This window comes from Gavia stellata, chromosome 6 (assembly GCF_030936135.1).
Source record: "Gavia stellata isolate bGavSte3 chromosome 6, bGavSte3.hap2, whole genome shotgun sequence".
Lineage (NCBI taxonomy): Eukaryota > Metazoa > Chordata > Aves > Gaviiformes > Gaviidae > Gavia > Gavia stellata.
In genome coordinates this window covers 55,915,039-55,937,502 of record NC_082599.1, presented here as the reverse complement: position 1 = coordinate 55,937,502, position 22,464 = coordinate 55,915,039, and the positions used below count along the sequence as shown (strand labels likewise).

Sequence of the window (22,464 nt, the reverse complement as noted above, 5' to 3'; positions counted from 1 at the left end):
TTTTACCTTGAAGTTGTAAAAAGGAGAAGTATCTGTTGTTACTAATTTCTGGAAATTAGTAATGTATAAAAACTGTTCCGAGTAAATAAAATAGTATCTCATTAAAGAGCAAGCAATATTACCACTGAAATTTTTTAATTGTTTGCAGTAAACAGTGTACCTGGGGAGTGACTTTTAGATATTTTTCTTTTTGAAAAAATCTTTTCAGCAGATGTTTTCTGTCTTATGGGATGGGAGAAATGAATAGTAAGGATAGCAACGTGAAACCCTTTGTCTGGAAGAAATCAGATATGTAATTCAAGGAATTGTTCTGCATTTGAGTCTTTATCTGTATTTTTCAGGGGTTTGGGCTTTTTTAAAGCCAAGTTGGGGAATAAAAAAATTAATTACTTTTCTATACATCTAAGTCTGTTAAATGTGTGAATAGAAAAAACAAACCATACACATGAAACTTTTTAAAAGTCACTAGATCCAAAATAATGTTAGTATGTGAAATAAAACAGAATGGAGAGAGGGGGTTTTATTTTAACCTTTTTTAATAATTGCTTTTAATGGCAAGTTCATATTAAGTAAATGTAGAAAATACCGTTACTGCTCCTGTAGTCCTCTTGATTTCCATTTTTCTTTCCTAATCTCAGGTAACCATGTTCAATAATATAAATGGGCTTCGAAATTGAAGAAATAAGAATTTTGGGTTTATAAATCATTTCTTTTCCATATTGGCTCACATCTGGATTTGAGCCAAATTGTAGAACAGAAATAGAGACTGATCTCAGGATTTGCAGCATAATTACTTTATCATGTCTCCAGCTCCTGTGAACTTTGAGGGAGAAAACTCAGAAGGATGTTGCATGCATCTCCAAAATGGCCAATTTTTGAACGATGGCCCTCCTGTTGAAGGCTGAATGCATTTAGAATTTTAAATTGCTAAAAACAGCTGTAAGAAACACTAAAATGTCAAGCCTGGCATCCCGGAAAGTTCTGCTGTTGGAACGTGCTTTTTTTTTTGTTGTTTAAAAAAACCTTTTTAGGACTTCACTCTGTAATTTCCATAGCAGCAAAACAATGTGGGCATCCTGAATTGCAAGTACTGGCCCTAGTGCTGCAAAGATTTAATTTTGTGCTCTACTTTGATCCATAAATATTCACAGAGGCTTCTGTGAAACTAACATAGACAACTAAAAAGTCTTTTCAGAACAGAGTCTTGCTCTCATCCTGCTCTTAAAATACCTGAGGCTGGATCCTGTGCCAGGTGGAGAAGTAGTCTTTTCAGGTTTGCAACTCCTCTTGTCAACAGCAGTGGAAACGTGTGCTTTGAAACTGGTGCGGGAGACTTTGAGAGACAGGAATTTAGGGGCTTTGGCCTTGGATGGTGCTGGTACCTCAGCAGCCACGCTTGTGCTCTCGCGTGATCCCCCTTTCCTCCTTGCCTAGCGTGTTTTTAGCTCTTGCCAGTGTGGCTGTCTTTGACAACATCAGCTGCCTAAGATTAACTGATATGCATCCTCAAATAACGTATGTTTGACAAACTGGTGTTCTCTTGTATTAGGGTTCAGTGCATTGAGTGAGATGAAATGTGTCAAATGCGCTGAAAATTATTACTAAAAGGCAACAAGAAGGGGGGAAAAAAGCCTGCTAATGCCACTGACAAAGGATGATGCAGGACTGATTCACAGCATGTTAATTCCAAGTGCCTCTCCATCTTTCTTTTCTTCTTAGACTGTCTACAATTTATTAATATAATTATTGCTTCAACTGACATCTTGTGGATTAAGGACTTGCAGATATGAAGAAAGCTATACAAACATGTTTAGTTAAGTAACAAATCAAACCTTTCAAAGGACAAGAAAACCTGCCCCCATTCTGGTCTTCTAATAAACATCAAGCTTAAAGGAAAAATGGTAAGAAGTCTTGGCTGGTGCCAGTGATATTCTGTGAGAAGGGGAAACGTCACCTATTTTACAAGTAGGGGGGATTTAAATGTTTAATGCATCAGAGGTGTTTCAGAGGTGATGCATGAGCCTAGAAAACAATGTAAATAGTGTTTTAAAGCCTCTCTTAGTGCAAAGAAATTGAAGTCCTTTTAGCGTGCAACATCTGTGAGCTATTCAAGACTGCTGGAATTTCAGAAAGAATGAAACTTTAAGTAGAGGCCCCTTCTCACCGCATTTCTTTTTACCACGTATTTCTTTCGTGGCTTCACCCTTTTTTTTTTTTCCAATTGTCTCACATTGTGGAGCACTAAACGTTTTTTATGGTTTTTTAATCAGAATGGCAGAAATCCAAAATCACTAGGTCATCTCAGCTACCTTGAAAAATTAAAGGGGAGTTCCTTCTGTGGTGGTATCGTTGCCCTTGGGTGTATTAAAGTTACAGCACTTGCCAGACTCTGGAGCAAGTGTGTTGCCTGAAGGTCTGTCGGTGGCCTGTTGGTTTTGCTGATAACTCATCAGGTTGCAAACAAAATGTGAGAGGTTTCTGTTGATTTGACATGCTTTTGAAAGAGTTTAATTGCTAACAAGAAAAGCATATTTCTAATGAAGAAACAGCTGTTGTGAAGCACTAAATGCTGTTGCTGGAAATGATGCGGAGCCCACTAACTGCTCTGAGAGGTAATGCAGCATCTTTCAATGGGGAAGGTAACTTACAGCATTTGATTGTATGATGAAAAAGTTACTTTGAATGGAACTTTACATGAGAGTTTAAGACTAAGATGATATAAATGTCACTTATTTTGACAGGCTACTTAAAATTCCCTGTTTATTACTTTAACTACATCATTTTAGTTGTCACTGTCAGACTATGAAAGGAGACTTAGTCGGGAAATGAAATGAAGCAACAGAATTTAGAGTAAAGATCTGGGTAGCTGTGTGTTAGTATTTGCAGGGTGTCACTGTGCCTGTAAATTTGAAGCTGAAATCCTTTGTTTTGTACAAAACCAAGCAAGCTGCTATAAATGTAGGCTCCAAAACCCAAAGTAAAAATTAAGGTTTTGATAGGAGCGAGTGTCTATGCAGGGGACAGGTTTCCTTCCCCTCCATGGGACCTCCCACCCAAATGGGTGGTGCAGTCCTACAGCTTAAATGCTTTACGCTAACCCCTAGCTCTGCCCAATGGAAAAACTGGCGAAAAGTGATGTCCTTTGGGATTTTGCTCTTAAGACTTGGATGTCTGCACCCGATTTAATAGCCCTTATTCTGTTTCTGTCTACCTGTCTTTTCATTTTTTCCATTTTCCAAATCATGCAGGTGATTTGGAAATGCAGAGGTTTTTACAGTAGTCATGGGAATAACTCAGATGGCCTTTTGAGTCTGGCTTTTTGGATGTTATAAAGGCTTGGAAAGTATGTCTTATTATGTTTGTCCTGGTACTGTGCTTATTAGGTTGTTTGTGATCTGGAGTGTTTTCAATGGGAACTGTGGACCTATTGAAGATTAGGACCCTTCTTTGGCAGGAATTGTGGTGTACCTGGGTGTCTCTGTCACTAGATGAGAAGTGAGGTAGCTTGCCTAGATTGGCAAAAATTGTGGTGTCAGGGCCGTCATTCCATAGGTCTAGAGAAGTTTCTTGCCTGACACAACTGAAACAAAAAAAACCTCTTGTAGATGTTTTGTGCATCATCTTTTTATCCACTGTAGCTAACTTTCCTTTGAAGGGAGTGGTGTTTAAATTTTTACTTAAAGAGATCAGATGGATGTGGGAGGCATTCATTATTACTAGAAATGTTGCTTGGAGCACGGACGAAATATGGGAGTTTTAAAGAATTGTAGTATCATGTATGATTAATTTTTATAAGCTCAAAACTGAGGAAAGCATGACCATTTCATTCAGTTATTCTTTCAAGCTTGTAGCTTGCAATAACTCTGTAGCTTAGTGCAGAATAGTGTAAAAAGTTTAGCTGGAAATATGGGTTCAGCTACAGAAGGTCTTGTATGGTCCAGCCATTTATTTCTTGAATGCTCATAAAATCAAACGTGTGCTTGTGCAGTCACAAGCAGTAACATGTATGATGTAGATTAACCTTATTTCAGTTAAAGTATAAAGCTTATGTACTTTATCAGCTGTTTCTGGGACTGCAATTGTTTCTGCCTTCTCTTTTGAACTTTTCACTAGCAGCTATGTTGCCCATGTACCTTCTTTTGAGAAGAATGTCAGCCCCATCCTTAGACTGAATTATCTTTCTACAACTTCATTACTGTCCAAATGCATATTGTTTTTCCTCTATTTTTTGACATAAAAGCATAGGAATAAGTTTCCTTTTTGTTCTCTAGTATCAATCACTTTTCTATAGAGTGGGTATCCTGTTGTATTTCATGACCAACTCTAAAGGTATTGTGTTGAAGGTACCTGTTGCGAATGGGTGATTAGATCGCTTAAAGAATCACCAGCCCTCTTTAATGTCACCTCTTAATGAGGTAAGTGACTGAATGCTGTTTTGTCACAATCATCTAGACATAGCAAATAGTTCAGTTTCTCTTGACTTCGTAGGGTCCTATCATATTCTGTGTGTTTTCTCAAAAAAAAAAAAGAAATCTGGAAAATTCTAGGGGGAAAGATATCGCATTATGGGAGAATGCTAAACATGAAGGACATTACTGCTATAGTATTTAATACAGCATTGTTGGTCAATGAAAGGGCAAAGTTTCCAATGTATTTTTTTTTTCACCAGACCTTGTAGGAACTCTGAGTCTATTTTTGAGAAAGATCAAGTAGAGGACCTTACTGTAATTCTGCTAAGTGAATTTACATGTGGCATTTTCAAACATTTTTGAACAAAATTATTTGTGACATCAGGCAGAAACATCAACATCATCAAAACAATTCTTTTTTTTTCTTCTAACTTTTTCACCATCCAGGTTTGGTAGCATTTGCTATTTGAATGCATACTACATCTTGATTATTTAGAAAAATGTAATTTATGTTTGCAACTGTTACTGACCTTTTCTCTAAAAAATTGCCCTGTGCATTGTAATTTGACAACAATATTAGGCAACAAAGTTTATTTGCTTTTAAGAAAAACACAGAAACATAGTTTCTAATTTCAAAGACATATTAAACAACCATGCACAGTAATATTTTTTCATCTCTGATTTAAGCAAAAGATTACTTTTCTAGAGTGTAATTGACTCTTTAAAGAAAGCCTCAAAAGACTCCCAACAAATTTCAAACAACTGTTAAATAAGGAACCTACTTTTCTGTGCCTTCCAGAGGCTTAGTCCCTGACAAGAAAGGCTAGATACTGCTAGGTTGTTCTGTCTTTTACAGCCTCTTGGAATTTGAAGAACCACAGATTCTCACCATCAGTGATGTCCCTGCCCTACTGGGAACTTTCTGGTTTGACCAGGTGATGTTGACTGGCACAAGACATACGTTCAGTGATTCACTGCTTCCTTTTCCTAGTCATCTCGGAAGCATATTGTGTCACATCCGACTCGTACCCCCCCAAATGCTCTTTGCTGATACATAGCTGGACCACTGGGCCAAGTTGCTCTAGAGTTTTTATTAGGAGCAATGAAACAACTAGTTTCAGGTAGCACTGATGAAGTCTTTTTCATAAAAGACAGATAACACAGACGTGCATTTTCTAAACCCAAACAACCTTTAAAAGCACAGGGAGGATTTGGAAAGGTTTGATTCCTACGAAGCTAGTATACTGCTGATTCCTAGAGCTGTTTTCCTTTCAAATGGCATATTATACCTGGATGGCATTTTCCTTTATACAGAAGGCAGGCACTTGCGTGTACATACACAAAATAATAGCAGTTTGCTTGTCAGAATTATTCAGAGTTCTGGCATTAATAAAATATTATTTGCATTAGAAAATGTCTTCCTAGTTAGAAAGTCCAAAGCAACTGAGTTCTGGAGGACAGTGGTTTTTATACAAGTTGACATTAATGATAGAGCTACAGTCCTTTGTTTCCATTAACAATAAAAATGCAGCACTATTAAAAACACAGAATGACATAACAGGGGCATAATATGATGAACAAAACATGAGGGCAAAACTAAGTATTTTTTCCCATGGGGGTAAGATGTTATTGATAATGAACTTTGTAAATCTAATAAAGATTCCTTTCTGAAGGATGAGACTTACTTGTTTTAAAAGACATGACAGTGTGTATAGCAGTTGTTTATTGCACTTCTGATGGAATGCTAAATGTGGCCAGTCCAGATTTGACCAGTCTTGGGTGTTTATACCTTCAGAGTGGCTGCTGACAGAAGTAGCTATTTTGAAGCTGGCCATCTCCACTGTGATGCTGCTGAGGAAGCTAGTTCCACTCAGTGTCCTGTGACACAGTAATAAAAGTATAAGACATTTCAGAAATCAGTATGTTGGTGTTGGGAGGTTCACGACCGTAACCCTAAACTGGCTGCTAATTGAAATCTGTAGTTTCAGCAGGTCTTGGCAATTTTGAAGATAGGAGCTGTGAACTGTGAGCAGTGTAAAGATGGAGGAATGAATGAATCTGTCCGTTTGCTTTTTTGATCTACTTTAAATAAAGTTTATTATAAGCAATCATGTCTGCACTTCGCTGGTATTGAAATAGAGCCTCTTTGTATGTAAATGCATTGAGGAAGTTGCACAGGATCAATTAATTTTCACGTTTAGCTTTCCCTATTGTACTGTCACAGTGAGGATATGGCATCCAATATGCTGCTTACAGTAAGTTACAGTGCATGTCAAGATCCATAGTTTCTACTTGTGTGAGTAACTCTCCTCCCTCTCCCCCCATCTTTTTGATTTGCAGATGTGTTTAGGATCCTGTCAAGAATCAGACACCCAACATTGATCATTGTTGAGTATCTCTGATGGGTTTGTGAGACTTGCCTAGATGATATAATTGCAAATAAAGGAAGATCCAGAGTTGTTGTCCAAAGAGAATACAGTGCTTTCAGTAAGCAGGAAATGTATTTATTATTGCGTATAGCTCTGACTTATGCCAATCCATACCAGTGTTGATAACCAAATGTTTACATGGAAAATGGCACTTTAGCTCTAGCTATTGGCTGAACTTCAGCATTGATCACCCAGTGTAATATTTAACTATGCCAGGAATATGACTAGTTATGTCATTTTCAGCCAGGAAAGGCAATTCCTTCCCTTATAGTTCTGCTTCTGTCTGATTCCATCAGCGAGAGATCTTTTCACCGATTTCAGTAGCCATCAGGTTGGCATCATTGTCTGCAGTGGAATGGTTGACAGGCTAAAATAACTGGAAAAAAAACCTAGTGCAGTTTCGCATTGCAGGAGCTGATAGAAGGAAGGAAACTAGGTAGTTGTGGAGAAAGTAATGGCTACATAATGGAACGTATGAAGAAGCAGGAATGCTAGGCTCCATGTGGTCATGTCCTCTGTCCCATGTTAGGTCAGGGAGAGGGGTGAGCGTTATGGCTGTTGTGAAAACCTTCCTGGAAATTATGTTGGCACAACAATGCATGACCCCTGAGAAGAATAGTCAAGAGCCTCTTTGCTTCTTTAAAAGTTGTTTGGTCAAAGCACCAATAAAATAATATCTCAAAAGAAAACCTGTCTTGACAAGAATTTGCACTGTGTGACCTGGTTGGCCTCTCATCAGTCACGTCTCTGAAATGAGGTTATCAAGAAATGGAGAAAAATCTCATACTTTCTACTTCAGGGGGTAGAATTCTACAAAATCCTGTTAAATACATTGACAGTGGTGGTGGCATTCTGTTAGAAACAAGCTGTGAAAGCGCACCAGTAGCCTTCATCCTCAGAGGTTTAGATATGTTTTTTGGATTGTTCTTCAAAGCCCAATTTATAATTCAGTAGCCTGTGTGGAAAGTTAATGCTCAATGATGAATTCTCCAAGTTCACTGTGCTTGGGGAGCTGTTCTGAAAAGAAAGCAGTTAAAGAAATCAGTGAGGTGAACCTCCAGATAGCTTGGTATAGTCTTCTCCCACGTTGTGTTGGGTCTTCCGAGGAAGGTGTGTGTAGTCATTGCCTGCAGCCCTTGCTCAGTCCCCCACCTGTACTTAAGCCCTCCCCATGGGTGTCTGATAGGGAATATTGCTTCATATTCTCAGATGGCTTTAATGCACAGGCAGAAACAAAGCAGTAGAAGCAGGCTTCAAAGACATACCATCGTTGAAGCCCCGCAGTTTTACAGCAAATGGCAAAGGGGACTTGGGGAGAGGAGGAAACGGGAGTAATTTGTTTACTTTGGTGCAGAGCTCCTGGGAGGATATCTCCTTATGCACCAGTGTTTTAATAGAAAAGAGATTCTACTTTGGATCTGTCAGAAATTAGCCAATGCTTAAATTCTGCTAGGAAGCGGTGTAGGCTTTCAGTATAGATTTGTTTTCAGTAATAGTTCCACCGTTCCTAGACAAGCCTTCTGATTATCTAGCAACTACTACACATTTAGGGAGATCCCTTGTTAATTTACTTTTCCTTGGATGGTTTTAGTTTTTTTTTCCTCATCCCTGTAGTTGACAAACAAGATTAAGGGATTCACTGATGTAGAAAATATTGAAATCACTGTAGGCTTTTTGGTCTTTCTCACTTTCTCAGACTATATATGAGAGATTCCTTGTCCTTATGTTCTCTTCGTTTTAGACAAGCTTTTGAGATCTTTCTTTTTTGTAGGCAAGGTCTGCCTTCCCACAGACAAAATAAAAGTTAATGTTGTTATTGTTCTGCGTCCCAGACCTTGTCACTCTCCCCAGCTTTCCCCCCTCCCTTTTCTTCTAACCAATATAATCTTCCATTTTTCATTTGGAGAATGACAGATTCAAGAGTGTTATAGGAAAAGCACTGGAGCAGGAATCCTCACTGACTTATCAAAATCTGGCTGCTAGTATTGTTGAACAAAACCTCTTTGGTGTGGATATTAGTAGATTTTCATTTGATGAAAATTTAAGTGTTGTAAATTCAGAGTATACTACTTCTATTGCAGGCAATGGTGAACAGCTTATTCTGTAACTTTTAAAGCTGCCTTTTCAATTTTAACCTTTGTGTTACTACATTATGTTTCACAGTTGTGTATATACACATAGGTATGTGTGTACTTTTACCTTGTTGCAGGTAAACCATGATACAGCATCAGAATTTGCTTTTCTGAGTTGCTTTTCCCTCTATTGTATCAGTAAAACTCTACAAATATGCAAGATATGCATAAGTCAGTGGAGCACTGCAGCGTCTGGGGCAAGAGAAGTGCAGGGCTTCAATTTCTTCCTTTTAAAGGTAGTTTCTCAGTACAAGAGATCTCTGGGTGTCAGTGTTCTGAAGTCAAAACAGATGGAACAAACAAGATGTAATACACCTGTGCTTAGCTGTTGCACACCTTTTTTTCTTTTTTAATAGTTGAAGACTCTCTCACTGTCTGGTTTGTTCGCTGTCACCTCCTATCACTTCCCCAAATGAAAAGGCCCTGAAAAGTAGAACCGCTTTTTTAACAAGTTAAGTAGATTACACTTTCTTCTAGGTGGGCTGAGTTTATCATTTTGGATTGGAAAGGCACCCTTGGAGGAAAAGAATATTTAGTATTTTTCTAGGTTGTTTCATTTTTTTTCCCCAACGGTCTAAAAGGCATTGCCAGTTTCTCATAATCCATTGGTGTTGATGTGTGTAGAACATCTAATTTACAGATGTAAAAGCTGAAGAGTTGGTGCTCTATTCAGGGCAAGTTCCTCATGCTACCTAGAGCAAGGCTTGTATTTTTAGATGTTCTTAGCTTAGTCATGATAGTAACTAAGGCAATTTCTCTTTATAAATCAGTATTTTGTACTTGGATACCTCCACCACGGTGGAAATAATACAAGCGTAAAAGTGGTAGTCCTTATTGCAGTGAGCTAACATTTTAGGCAATGGGTGGTTTAGTCATATAGCTGTACATTGGAGTTTTACATGCTTGATTATGTGAAAGTCATGCAGATGGGAACACATGAATAAATGAAAAATAGGCACTTGTAGGAGACAATTTTTAAAATTATTTTTATTACAATTTGAACTCTGTATACATAAAATTTGCTTTACTGTGGAGAGCAGCTGCGTAGTGGTTACGTAGATCCAGATTGATACTAATGTAGCAGAAAAGACCTATGGATGTTTTCCTTCTTTGGGTATGTCTGTATGAGTGTATGTCTGGTTAGATAAATAAAAATGTTTAGGTTAATTTAGGAAAAGTTTCTGTAAATTCTTCTTAAAGAATAGATGAAAACACTGCTTACGTGGGTTGTATTAGCGATGGGAACCTCTTGAAATAAAATGAGCTTTGCTGTAAGTATGATCGAACACTGCTTTGCTTTTCACACTCCTAATGTGTGTGTTGCTTGCGTGCTAACCGTGGCTAAAAGGCATGAAGTCACAGGCAACTATTAAAACGTTTAGATTCCTAGCTTGTAAATATTGCATTTCTTACAGAATTGGAGTGAAATCCAGTCTTATGTTTCTTGTTCATCCACTTCATCTCCATTGGGATGCAGCATTTGTGAAAGAATCAATTATCCATTTGTTAGTCAGAGGAGCTTTACAAATTATGCATTAGCAGATTGATTTCTCAGGTTCACCATTGAGGGACTGATAGTATAAGGTGGGTTGATGATGAGTGTCAGGGGAGAAGGAGTTGCCACAAAGAACACAATTAAAAGAAGCTTTCTGAGTGGCCGTGAATTTACTCCTAATTGAAGACCTGACACAATCCATACTAAGTGTGTTTATTTCAAGCATTTTACATTAGGTAATTGATTGTCACATGAGGTACATTTGTTGGTAGACACTTGATTTGCCTTTCCTTTAAATTTAGGATTTTGCAAAAGCCTGCATTTAGCTCTTTATGTGCAAGGTGCCTGCTAGCTTTTTCTCCCTCTCCCTAAACTTTTCTTTCTTCTATTAAGGTAACAGTTTTTTTGTTCTGTAGCGTCAGCTTGACATTATTGATTTTGAACAGTCAAACTTACTTATGTTGTCCTGAATTCCAAACATGTCTCCGTCAGAAAGAAAACTGCAGCTAATGGAAATCCAGCTGAAGGCGTTTCTTCCTTCTTTGTCAGAACTTCCACACTTCATGAAATTCTAAAGCTGTTCCCAGGTTCATCATTTCAGTGTATTTCCCTTCCTAACTAACAAGACCCTCCTTATTGCCAGATTTGAATTATGTTGCTTTAGAAATACTGTGTGTGTTACTATTATTTATACAGTACTGGAAGTATTGTAGTGACCACAGAGAAGTTGTGTGTGTTTACTTGTTTGGCCTAAAGCTAAGGGTCCTGATCTTTAAACAAAGATTACCCAATGTAGTGCTAATTAAATAACTATTAGTAATTTCCTCAACATTTTATATGCAGCTGCCTGTGGTTTTGTGGCATGGGCTTTAAGATTAGATCATCTCTTAATTGAGTAATATTTACATGGATCATATGATCCTAATTTTTAGATTGACACTTGGACCTCAGATTGCTGTTGTAATTCTTAATTTTTTTTTTTTTTTAGATATGATGCCTGTAAATTTGGACAGGTTTTATCCCCACCGATTTCAAATACCTTTAAAACAGTCAACTGGCCAACCCCCAGAGCATATACTGGTTCTGACTGTATAGAATGATTAGTCCTCCAGATTGTGATGAGTTAGTGACTACCTGTGTCCTCTCTAACCTTGAGTGATTCTTCTGTTGTTGACTTGTAAAGGTGGATGTTGCAGGACGGGAATTTATTCTCTGTGCTGTAAAAACCAAAAACCTATTTTCTTTTGCCAGGTAAATTAAACTCTTCAGTGGGTGAGCTGGAATAAGTTTTTAAAAAAACCACAAGGGAAGGACAGTTGTAACTCCATGGCTGAGTTGCTAACATTTAATAAAAAAAATATAAATAAAAGCAGGGTGAGGGAGGGTAACCCACAAAATTATCTGTGCTCCTCTTTTCTGAAATATCAAAATTCGCCACAGGGTGTTGGTAGGGTATAAATACAAGTAAATTTGAAATGGTAAGTAACTTTGACTGTCACAGCAGTATATTTATAAAAGTAATTGCTATGAAAAGATGAATCGGAGCTGATTCTAGAAGAAACACTTTGGTTTAGATAACACATGTACCAATTTTATCTGTGGTCTTTTATTTCTGATTTCCTGGATAGCTTTAGATGCAAATCTTAAACAGTTTTCCAGTAGAATATAGTTCTGGAAATGGTAGGCTTGACTGTTTCTCCGCTCGGAACAAGAAGATCGTGGCATTAGCTATTCTTGCTGGAACTTTATTTTAAAATGCAGTTAATATTCAGCCTTGACTTTAAGTTCATGGTCTATCATCACTTTCTGAGCCCCATAGAAAGTTCTGATTGGTAAGGTCAGTGAACAGGCTAGTAGCCAATAGTGCCAATTCAACTTGAGCGCTGAAAAAAAATTACTCTGTGTTTGCTTTGCCTTATGTACATCATCTAGACTAGCATCTCCTGTTGGAACTTGGCTGGAGGTTTGTGTAAGTGAGCAGGTCTGCTTTTAGTTGAATTTATTTTATCTTCCCTGATTGTCATCTGTGTATAGTGCAGACAACAGGAAAAAAAGAAGTGGAGAAAGGAAAAGTTAAAAGCAGTTGATAGAGGTGTTGGGCATGCAGAAGGCTTGTAACAAGTTGCCAGTTATATACAGTGTTATGAAATACCGTATCATCAGATTTCTGCTTAACAAACAGTTCTGAAGTATTGTGCGCAATTTTGAATGTGGGAAAAATGCAAATACTGTGGAATCACCTTTTCCCCCACTGACAATATTCTAAGTATATATGAGGAGAGGTTTTGCCTTGCTAGGCACTGTTTGGTTACCTGAATGCAATCACACATTTACTTTCCGAAGTATGCCACGTGGCTTTCAAACTGCAGGATGAAAGATAAATTCCATCATCCTGCTCCTTGTCTTCAACTTTTACATGAAGATAACTTACATAGTCTACCTTTCCTACTTGCACTTCATTTTTTCAGCATCAAACTTTATCAAAGCCATTTGGCAGCAAAATGGGAACAGTGTGGACTGTAGGATTGAGCTGTCAACTCTTCTGGTGTGCCCTGTTTTGTTTCTTTTTGTCTTGGGCTTTGTTGCAGCAGTGTCTCCAAGAAGGCCCATCACACAGGACTGCTGCTAGGTCTGCTGTTGCTGTCATGTCAGCCCTGATGGCAGATGTAGGTGCTGGAGAGATGAGAAGAACGTGGCCAATCGAACACTGTAATTTAGCATATGATCCTGTGTCAAGGTGGGGCTAATCAAGACAGGCTTTTTGCCTTTCCAATTGCAGAGTAATAAGAGAACAGCCTTTGTGAGAAAGTTGTGGCAATGGCAACTTAAATGCAGTCCAGAACAAAAAACCATGCCACTTTCATGATTAACTAGGTTGAACTTTCTGTGCTTGTCCTTTCAGAGGGCCAGAGGTGTCTCTCCTTGTAGAGGGAATGGTGTAGATGTGCTAGTATTTCTTTCTGCCCTGCCCCCCAACAGAGACAAAATATTGTCTTGCACCTTGATGAGCAAAACAGAAGTTTAGAAAGGCATTTTCAAGGTAAGGCAGAAATAAAAGTGCATGCTAGCAATTTTTTTTGAAGCTTCTAGAAAGTGACAACTGACATTTCTTGCCTTACTCAGCATCCTCCAGCCCTGGAATTAGCCAACTGTGTGTGTTGCATCTGAGAACCAGAGCTTTCACAAGGATGTTGACCACACCAGCAGGCTGATGGGCTTGAGCTGTGCTCCTCAGCTGACACCCCCCAAATATTTTGAGAGGAACGCAGCTGGGGAACGTGCACCAGCTGCCCACATGGCCAGTGACGCGCTCACTTCTGATTATGAAAAGTGGCAAGTCAGCATAACTGCTCAGTGGTGAATGAAAATACTTCCGGAGCACATAAGTCAAGGGAAGTTAGTTTGACTTTTTTCTCGGCAGTGCACTTCTTGGCAAACAATGCACAGTGGAAAGACCACTTTGTGATAGGCAGGAATTGCAATATTTCCATGTAGTGTTTTGCGGTGACACAAAGTGAGACCAAGAGTGGTGTCTCCTGCACACAAGGAAGCAGGAAAGCAAAAGGGCTGGCAGCATCCTTTTCCCAACTCATCAGGCAACTCATCATCAGTTGCAGTGCAGGGCTCAGTTGTTCAACCTTAATTAGAAAGAAGCTTCTAGAAAATGAAATGTGATTTGGGCATATATTCTTTTCAAGGTGGAAGAGAGGAAGACTTCATTTCCCTGAGTCAGAATTTTTTTGTGTGTGAAAGATTATGTGGAAAAGCTTTCCAAAGGCTGTGAAAAGACTTCAGTTTATCTCCTGTAGATAGTCCATCTGGACAGTGTGGTTTTTTATAACTTTTTATGATGTACTTTAAGTAATTCCAACTGCCATAGTGTATATAAGGACCTGTGATATTTTAGACACAGTTATTTAACATCTAATGTGACCCTATGACTCCAGCACTGTTCCAGTGACACTTTCTTTTCACACAAATATACGATGGATTTCTCTTTTATCATGCTCAGAACCACAAAAGTGATATGTGTTGTGGTTCAATCTGTTCAAAATTTTGTAAGACTAAGAAAAGTTGTTCTTAAATGTGTAAGAGAGACTTACTTGGGTGAAGATCCTTCAGTGATGCTTGAAATGGTGAGATATTTGTTACAGAGGGTGAAATCAGGATCATGGTATGTAAGAAGGTTCTTGGTACTTGAATAGAATTGGATGGGGTTGTGTGTGAGAGGATATGCATCACGTCTCCCAGATGATGTTAAAGTTAGTCCTCAGTACTTAAGGTAAGGATAGATGTTTAAGCTAAAGTAAGCAGTAACAGATGCTGTATAACCCTGCAGATTAGAACCAAAAGTATATCTGGGTATAGGGAAAGGAAAAATTATTAAATTGGGGCAGTCTTCAGCCTTTTCCCAGTGTTTGTCTAAGAATGAGTGCACCTACGTTGCACTTGAATACCTTCTAATACTCGCTTCTGAGAACACTATTAGAGTCAAAAATGAAAGCAAGAGAAGGGTTTTGAAGGAAGAAGTAATTACCAGTATAGCCATCAGACCAAAGCAGAAGAATTTTCAGTTGCTTTGATGCCTGTGTGGTCAGTGTGTTTTATGCTGAGTTTTGATAGCGGGAGAGGTTCTTAACGAACAGCTGTGGTGCACAGGCGCAGATGCTCAAGGTCTGGGAGCCTGGCACTTCATGGGCGCTCCAGAGCCCGGAGGCACGTAACTGCAAAAAATGTCAAATCTCTGGGTTAGGCAAAAGGCTGGAAAGAAGGCTGTCTTTTGGCATTGTCATAGAAATACCTATTCCATGGGGTTTTTTTTGATTCATGCAACTCAACATTCCACAACCATTAACACATAAATCTCAGGAAGCATGGGGGGGCGTTAAAGCATGTGATTGGTGATGTAATAACTTTAAAGTCAACTTTAAAAGTCTTTTTTCTTTCTTTTCTTTTCTCTAGAGCCCTGTGAAGATAAATCAGATCAGCCTGGATGAAAGTGGAGAACACATGGGTGTTTGCTCAGAGGATGGCAAGGTACAACGAACCCATTTATATATTTAATGAGGTAGCAGGTAGTCCTCAGTATTACACTTGAGATAATTATGATACCTGTGGAGTTGATTCCTGCATTTAGCACCACCACTTTGACCATCCATTTTGAGAACTGAGCTCACCTTTTGAATACTCAAAATTAAAGTCAAATATATTTTGCACAAATGTGCCGTAGGAAAAGTAATTACAAGAATGTCAATAATGTAACTGGTATTAAGCTGATTAACAGCTGTGGCAGGAAGACATGTCACCTTAATCATTACTGCTGTGCCAGTTATACTTCAGTGACTACTCTGCTGTTCCTGCAAGACAGTAGTTTAATGCCTTTCTGCTATAAATCCACAAAATTGGATTTTGTGGGCATGATTTCTGTGGGCTGGTGGTTTTCATTTTCACACACGTTATGAATGTTTCTCTTGAATTATAGAATCTTTTGATAAGCAATCATAGTTTATCAGAAGAATAAAGTGTCTTACAACAGCTGCATTAAATAAATGTAAAATCAATATATGTACAGTTTCCTAAAAAACTGGCACCTACTTCCTTGACTGAGGACATATATCATTTGTGCAGTGTATAACTAACAATTATCAGTGCTTCTCTGGAATGTTGAGCTGTGACATTTAGTGGTTTTGGTGATTGATTTTCCACTTATAAGAATGTCTTTTTTGTTTTTAAGTCGATGGCAGTCTTTTCTAATGTTGGTTTACAATGATAAAATTCTAATGCACAGGGTGTATTTAAGCATCTTTTTTAATATAATGCTCATATACAAATGCAATGCATTAAAAATCATTTAAATCATTTCTCAATATCCATCTGACTTACTGAGGAGAACATTTCTTAGAGTAGTCTTGGGGGAGGAGGAATGCTGGTGATCCTAATGGATGCATCCCATTCAGGAGCAGTTCTATCAATGAAAAATAAAATTGGATTTTGCAGTAGGCAAAATGGGGAAACAACCCCTTTAGACTATATGCACTTGGGTTTTTTCCTTCCAAATAGGTGGGGTTTTTTCCTCAACAGGCAGGCAGCCAGTTTATGTATCTAAGCCTTTTGTTTCTCAGAGATATCTTGATGTCAGTATCTTGACACGGTAATTGGGATACTAGTGCCTATCAAAGTGGGTTGTAGAATTTTACAGCCTGTGAGAAACACAGCAAGAGTGTCCTAATTGTCTAAGCAAGATAAGGGAAGGGTCAGTAATTGTGCAAGGTAATAAAAATGTTGAGCTAGCATTGTTGGTTTGGGTGTTCTGAATGGTGGGGGCAAGCAAGCACTTGCTGTAAGGGCTCCTCAGATGTGACTGTGGATTACTGACTCGAAAGATGTATGTTGCAGTGAGACTAGAAACCACACACATCTTTCATATATTAAATTAATATTAAAAATATGTATCTGATTTCAGAAATGTTCAAAAATCCATAATCCCTACTCTGGTGTGGCTGTATTTGAAAATACTCCAATACTTTAAATGGTGAATCTGTCTTCATTTAGTGAAATAGCTGTTGTGATGCAGTAGGTGACATTACATGCTATACAGGGCATGTAAGGTCCCCAAGCCAGGGCTGATCCTGGTAATGTTTTTGACACAGGGCTGGAGTATCACAAGTACAATATTCATCATACTTGCATTCATAGAGGCCAGGGACATTGATGCTTCACCATATTCTATACTGAAAAGCTCATCTGGACATTTGAAAGGTCTGCGTGTTTTAGAAGTTAGACTTTCCACTTGACCCAGAAAGGTGTGTCTCTGAAAGAATACACCCCTAAAATGAGTGATGACACGTACTTGTATTTTGTGCTAATGTATAAGAAAATGGCAGAAATTCCTGGCCAGATAATGTAGCACTTCTAGGTTCTGGGTCATAACGAAAGTGTAACTTTACACTCCTTATAGCTCACTACAATGGGAGTGTTCATATTGTAAGAAGTTAAACACTTGTACAAGCGGTTGCAAAGTTGTCGTTAACTCAGATAAATAAGTAAAAATAGTGAAATCCTTTTCTAAAAAAAAGAAGGAAAAAAGAAACTGCTTAGTTTTCTTAAATCAGTTTTAAACAAAAAAAGGGGTATAATAAAAAGACCTGTGAATTTTGAGCCAGCTGGGTTGATGCAAGTATTTTCTACCAATTAATGAAGATATGTCCTTTAGACCACTGCAAAAGATTTTTGCAATAGGCAGGGAGTGCATTTTCCCATATCAAAGTCGGTCCCATATGAGGGAGATGGAAACAATTTGTCTTGAAAGAAGGCTTTATGATGAGAACCCCCTCCTCATATCTGTTCTGCTGTCTGATGTATTTTATTTCACTTTTTTCTTTCTTTTCCCACTCTCAAACTAGAGTTGGACTAGCTACATTGACTGGGAGGGGAGCATAGCAGCACAGTGCAATTCTCTAACCCTCTTGTCAGGCGGCATCCAAACCTAATGTCAAAACCTGGCACCTGTATGTCTCACGTGGCCAACAAGTACTTTGGGAGCCACTTGCAGCTTTTCTGTACTGCACGTATGGCTCTTTGAAAGTCTTCCTTGCCAATGGACGCAACTGCAGCTGGTCACCACTGGCGTGGAAAGGAACAGAAATCGAAACCACCACCACCACTCTAGTCTGGCCACTGGCTGGGGAAAATGGCTGGGTGTTGAAACATTAGGGTATAAGAGGAGAATTTTGGTGCTGGAATAAATAGAAGGGGAGGCAGGCTTGCAGCGTGAGAATTGTGGAGTTTTTGAAGGTTAGTTTTTTGCCTACTTGTATGCTGTCTTGAAAAACTTGGATCTGACTCACAATTTTGCTAAAGCTCTCATGTCATTACACAATGATGTAATTTGCACCCTGACTGGCTTGTAACTTCTTTTATATGAAGAAGTATAAATTATATTGAAAACACATGTGCTGACATGTTTTAGTGTCATGTTTAATGCCTGTAACAACATTTATGTTAAGAATATCCATGAAGTATTACATTGATCATTTTTCAAGAAATGTGAGTTGTAGATAAAATGTTTTCCTGCCTTTTGATCACTGAAGGTTGGCAGCTTCTTCCACATGTGGATCAAAGAAACAGCTAAGTCTGGATGCACTGGAGTGGTGGGTTCTGGATACTTAAAATCGGACAGGACTGGTAAAATGTAGCGGACTCTCATCATGAAATGCTTTTTCCAGCTACCTGAAAGCACCATGAGCTGAGTGGGGATAGAAAGTAGAAATAGATAAATCCAATATAGGTTTGTAATATCAAAAGAATCACTTTCTCTCTGAAGAATAAAAGACATTAAGAAGTAATAAACTGTTATATGGTGTCCCTAGAGTAAACATGATAACGTGTATTTTATGCTGAGTTGTTTTTTCCTCTTTAGTTAACTGGCTCCATTTTGTTTTCGTACTCTTAAAGGAATCTCATATTGCCATGTTCGATGCAGTATTATAAAAATGTTGACGGCACTGTTGCTAATGTTAATTTTGATTCATTAGTTTTAATTTGAGGTGTGTTTTGTCATTTTTCAGGATTCTGCTTCCGTGGAATTTGCAGTGTTGTGTTTTAACCACATCTATTCTTTTTCTTCCTCCTTTCTTCTCTCTGTCTTTATTTCTCTTTCCTCTGTTTCTTATTTTGTTTAGTCTGTTGCATTGGCTGTGCTGTGCCAACTGATGAAAACAAAAACCCAGAAAACAAAATCCTCTAGACATCAGCCCGAAGGTTTTCTAGGCTTACAGCCAGGCCCAACTCAAATACAACCCTTTGGTTGGCTTATATAATCACAGCTTTGCGATACATCTCACTGTCTCCAAATATTGATTTTCCAAGCCTTTGGAGCAGTAGCTCAGCCCTACACAGTGCATGCAGCAGTATTTTTAAAGCGTGTTGTTAGAGGCAGTATATTCGCTAATGAGTAATGGGCAGAGCTGATAATGCTGCTTAGGAGATGTATCCAGGAGACAAGCTTGAAAGGGAGATGAGGTGGTCTGAGATGTTTTTAACTTCACTGAGACTGCCGAACTTTGAGCCACTCTGAGGCTGGCTTAGTTACTTACTGATGGCTTAGTTCCTCTTGTCGTTTACCTGAAGTCTAATTTTTTCACTCTGTCTCCTTCACTGTCTGCAGGAATTTGGGGGGTTCTTGTCCTCTGAGCTGATCTGTTTAGAGCCATTAAGCCTCACTTTTTGTGGCCCATTACTGGTATTTACTGGCTTTGTTCTGCAGATCTTTGTCTAGTTTTTTTTATTTTTTGTTACTATTATTTTTTGGTTTTCCCCCTGAAGGAATCACAATGGGAATGGGGAGAGAGAAAGAAATAAGGCTAAAAGATCTCTTAGGTCTTTGAGTCCAACTTGTTGAACGTGCAGAGCAGAGTTACTGAAGGGATTACCTTTTCCAGAAATAAGGATGAATGACTAAAATGGGATGCTTTCCTTTCTCCCTTCTCCCACCAGCAGTGTCCATCCCTGCTGGGGTGATTTTTGTTCCAACAGCTTCTGGCAGTGGGTGGAAACCTCTTAAAATCATAAAGAAAAAGCAAACCAGTTATTATTCTTTGTGGAAATCATAATTAGTAAATCAATTATTAATTCCTGGCCATAAGTCTTCAGCCCTATTTTACTCCTGAGTTCTGCAGGAACCGAGCTGTTAACTGTCTCATTGAGAATTGGGGAAGGGAATGCTGCGTGTTGGATGAAGAGACATGAGCCCAAAAGAGGGTTGTACTTACAAAAAGATTGAGAAACCCTGTTCTCTAGTCATAGCATCTAAGTCTAATAATATTTCTTAATACTTGATACCTCTGTACCTGTTCTGTAAGTAAAGGAAAAGAAATCACTTAAATATCTGTTAATTCTCTTGACAGTAGAAACATACTCTTGTTTTGGTATGGTTCTGGTTTTTTTTGATGTTGAGCCTTCTTCAGATGGATTAATTCTGATAGATATTCTGGTGGCCTATGGTTACAACTTCAGTGCTGACTATTAAATGTACTGACACATCAGCATAGATGAGAAGGGAGGAATCTTCAGAGAAAGACATTTCCAGTGGTCATGGAATAAAACAAAATACCACTGAGTGCACTTGGGAGGAGGAGATGCCAAGAAACATATCGGACTTGGTTTTCAGGATGGTTTTGCTTTATTGTCACAAATTTCTTTTTTCTTATGTAAACCCTGTATTGCTTGGAGGGGAAAAAAAATCTTACAGTTCTTTCTGAGGAAGGAAGAGTTTTTAATTTATCTTCCCCTGAATGTTATTATCTTGCTCTTTCCTTACTTAGATCAGTATCTGTTAAACAGATTCGACCAGCCTAAAGCAAAAGGAACTTGTAAACAAAAAAAGGAGAAAAATAGAAAATAAAAAGATTCAAATAAGTACTTTTGCACTGCTGCAAATATTTAGAGATAAACCATAACAGAAGCCCAAGATGTCTCAATTAACTCTGAATTGTTAAATACTACTTTTTTTCTTTAGGAAAAAAGATGTAACTGTTAGCATTCAAATTAATCTTCCAGTTGTTAGTGATTTACATTCACCTTTCGTTGTCAAATGATTATTAGTAAATTTTTTTTGGTTTTTTTGTATACTACTTTAGGTGCAGGTGTTTGGATTGTATTCAGCGGAAGAGTTTCATGAAACATTTGACTGTCCTATTAAAGTAAGTGCTTGTTTTAATCTTTAGTAATTGTGTTGTTGTTGTTGTCTTTAATAACAGAAAGGTCACATTGAATCTAAATGAGAGAGAGGAATACCACTTCCTTGTAATGTTATTCAAGTCACTAGAAAATAGTTATCTATCTCAATAGAAAAGCTTTTGATCTGGTTAGGCAGGAAGAAAGCTGATCTTGGTTTTGTAAGAAGTATTATTGAGTTTTTCAAATACAAAAGGCAAAGTGAAAGAGAAATTGTCCTGTTTCAGCTGTTACCTGTCTCAACATATTTCTTTCTTTGTAGATCTGTGATACAAATTCTGAGGGTTCTGCTAACTGTGAGGTCAATATTTTGCAACCAATTTGTATCTGTTAAACCTACCTCAGGATAAGGCAATGGGTGGCAATGCTGATGTATCCTGTCTGAAGGGAAAACTTCAGTTACGCTCTGCTTGAGAGACGTGTGGCTGCCTGGCTGTTGAAAAAGCACCTCTAGTAGGCGTATGGGAAGATCTAGCTCTTTTTAACAAGAAACATTTTTTGTAGGAGGAAAGGTGGTGTAGGCAAATGATTGCAATTTGCTGCGTGGGGTCTTCCATGTTGCAGCTGCTCTTGAGGAGGGGAAAGGAATGAGTGAGGTCATCAAGTTTTCACATACATCAGTTGCAACTCATTTGCCTCCTGGGGCCTTACCACTCTTACAGCTGGATCTCCCATGCTTGACATGTAACACATAAGGCAAAGAGGCTGTTTAAGGTGCGTTGATGGTACATGAGGTTGTTCTACCACAGGGCTGAGGTGTGTGTGCCCTCCAGGCAGGCCCCAAACAAGACTTAATCAGAGTAACCCTTGTTGCACAGTCCCAATTCTGCTGCCTGCTGTGCAGAAAAAGTAGTTGTTAGGTGTAATGTGGCCCTCACATGCCATATAATATGGAGAATTTTCTTCTTTTCTAGGAAAAACAAACGGAGATGTCTGAAACAACTAGGCTCTACTTCAGAGAAAGAACTTGGCTGTAATACTTAGCAAAGGGTTATCTAGTTTTAAAAGTGATGTGGTGCTCCCTGTAAACTCTTATTGAAGCTACAATCCTCTTTTTTCTTCCCCCCGCCCCCCCCCCCAGATTGTTGCTGTTCATCCTCATTTTGTAAGATCCCACTTCAAGCAATTTGTAACAGGAGGGAAAAAGGTAAGCAGTCATAATGTAATGAACTTAGGCTATCTTTAAACAGCTTTTAAAAATTGCTCAGAAGGCTGCGTATGTGATTAGTAACACCTAGAGCAAAGAATTCTGCTTTTTCTTTCTC

At 38.4% G+C, this 22,464-nt stretch overlaps 1 protein-coding gene across 1 annotated transcript in view; it reads left to right on the top strand.

Moving 5' to 3' along the window:
* Positions 1-22,464, top strand: part of VPS41 (VPS41 subunit of HOPS complex) — a 111,248-nt gene that overhangs the window by 27,640 nt on the left and 61,144 nt on the right. Inside the window, exons 5-7 of the mRNA XM_059818489.1 lie at positions 15,428-15,502; positions 21,103-21,165; positions 22,281-22,346. Coding sequence (XP_059674472.1) covers positions 15,428-15,502; positions 21,103-21,165; positions 22,281-22,346 — 204 coding nt within the window. The remainder of the gene's footprint in view (positions 1-15,427; positions 15,503-21,102; positions 21,166-22,280; positions 22,347-22,464) is intronic.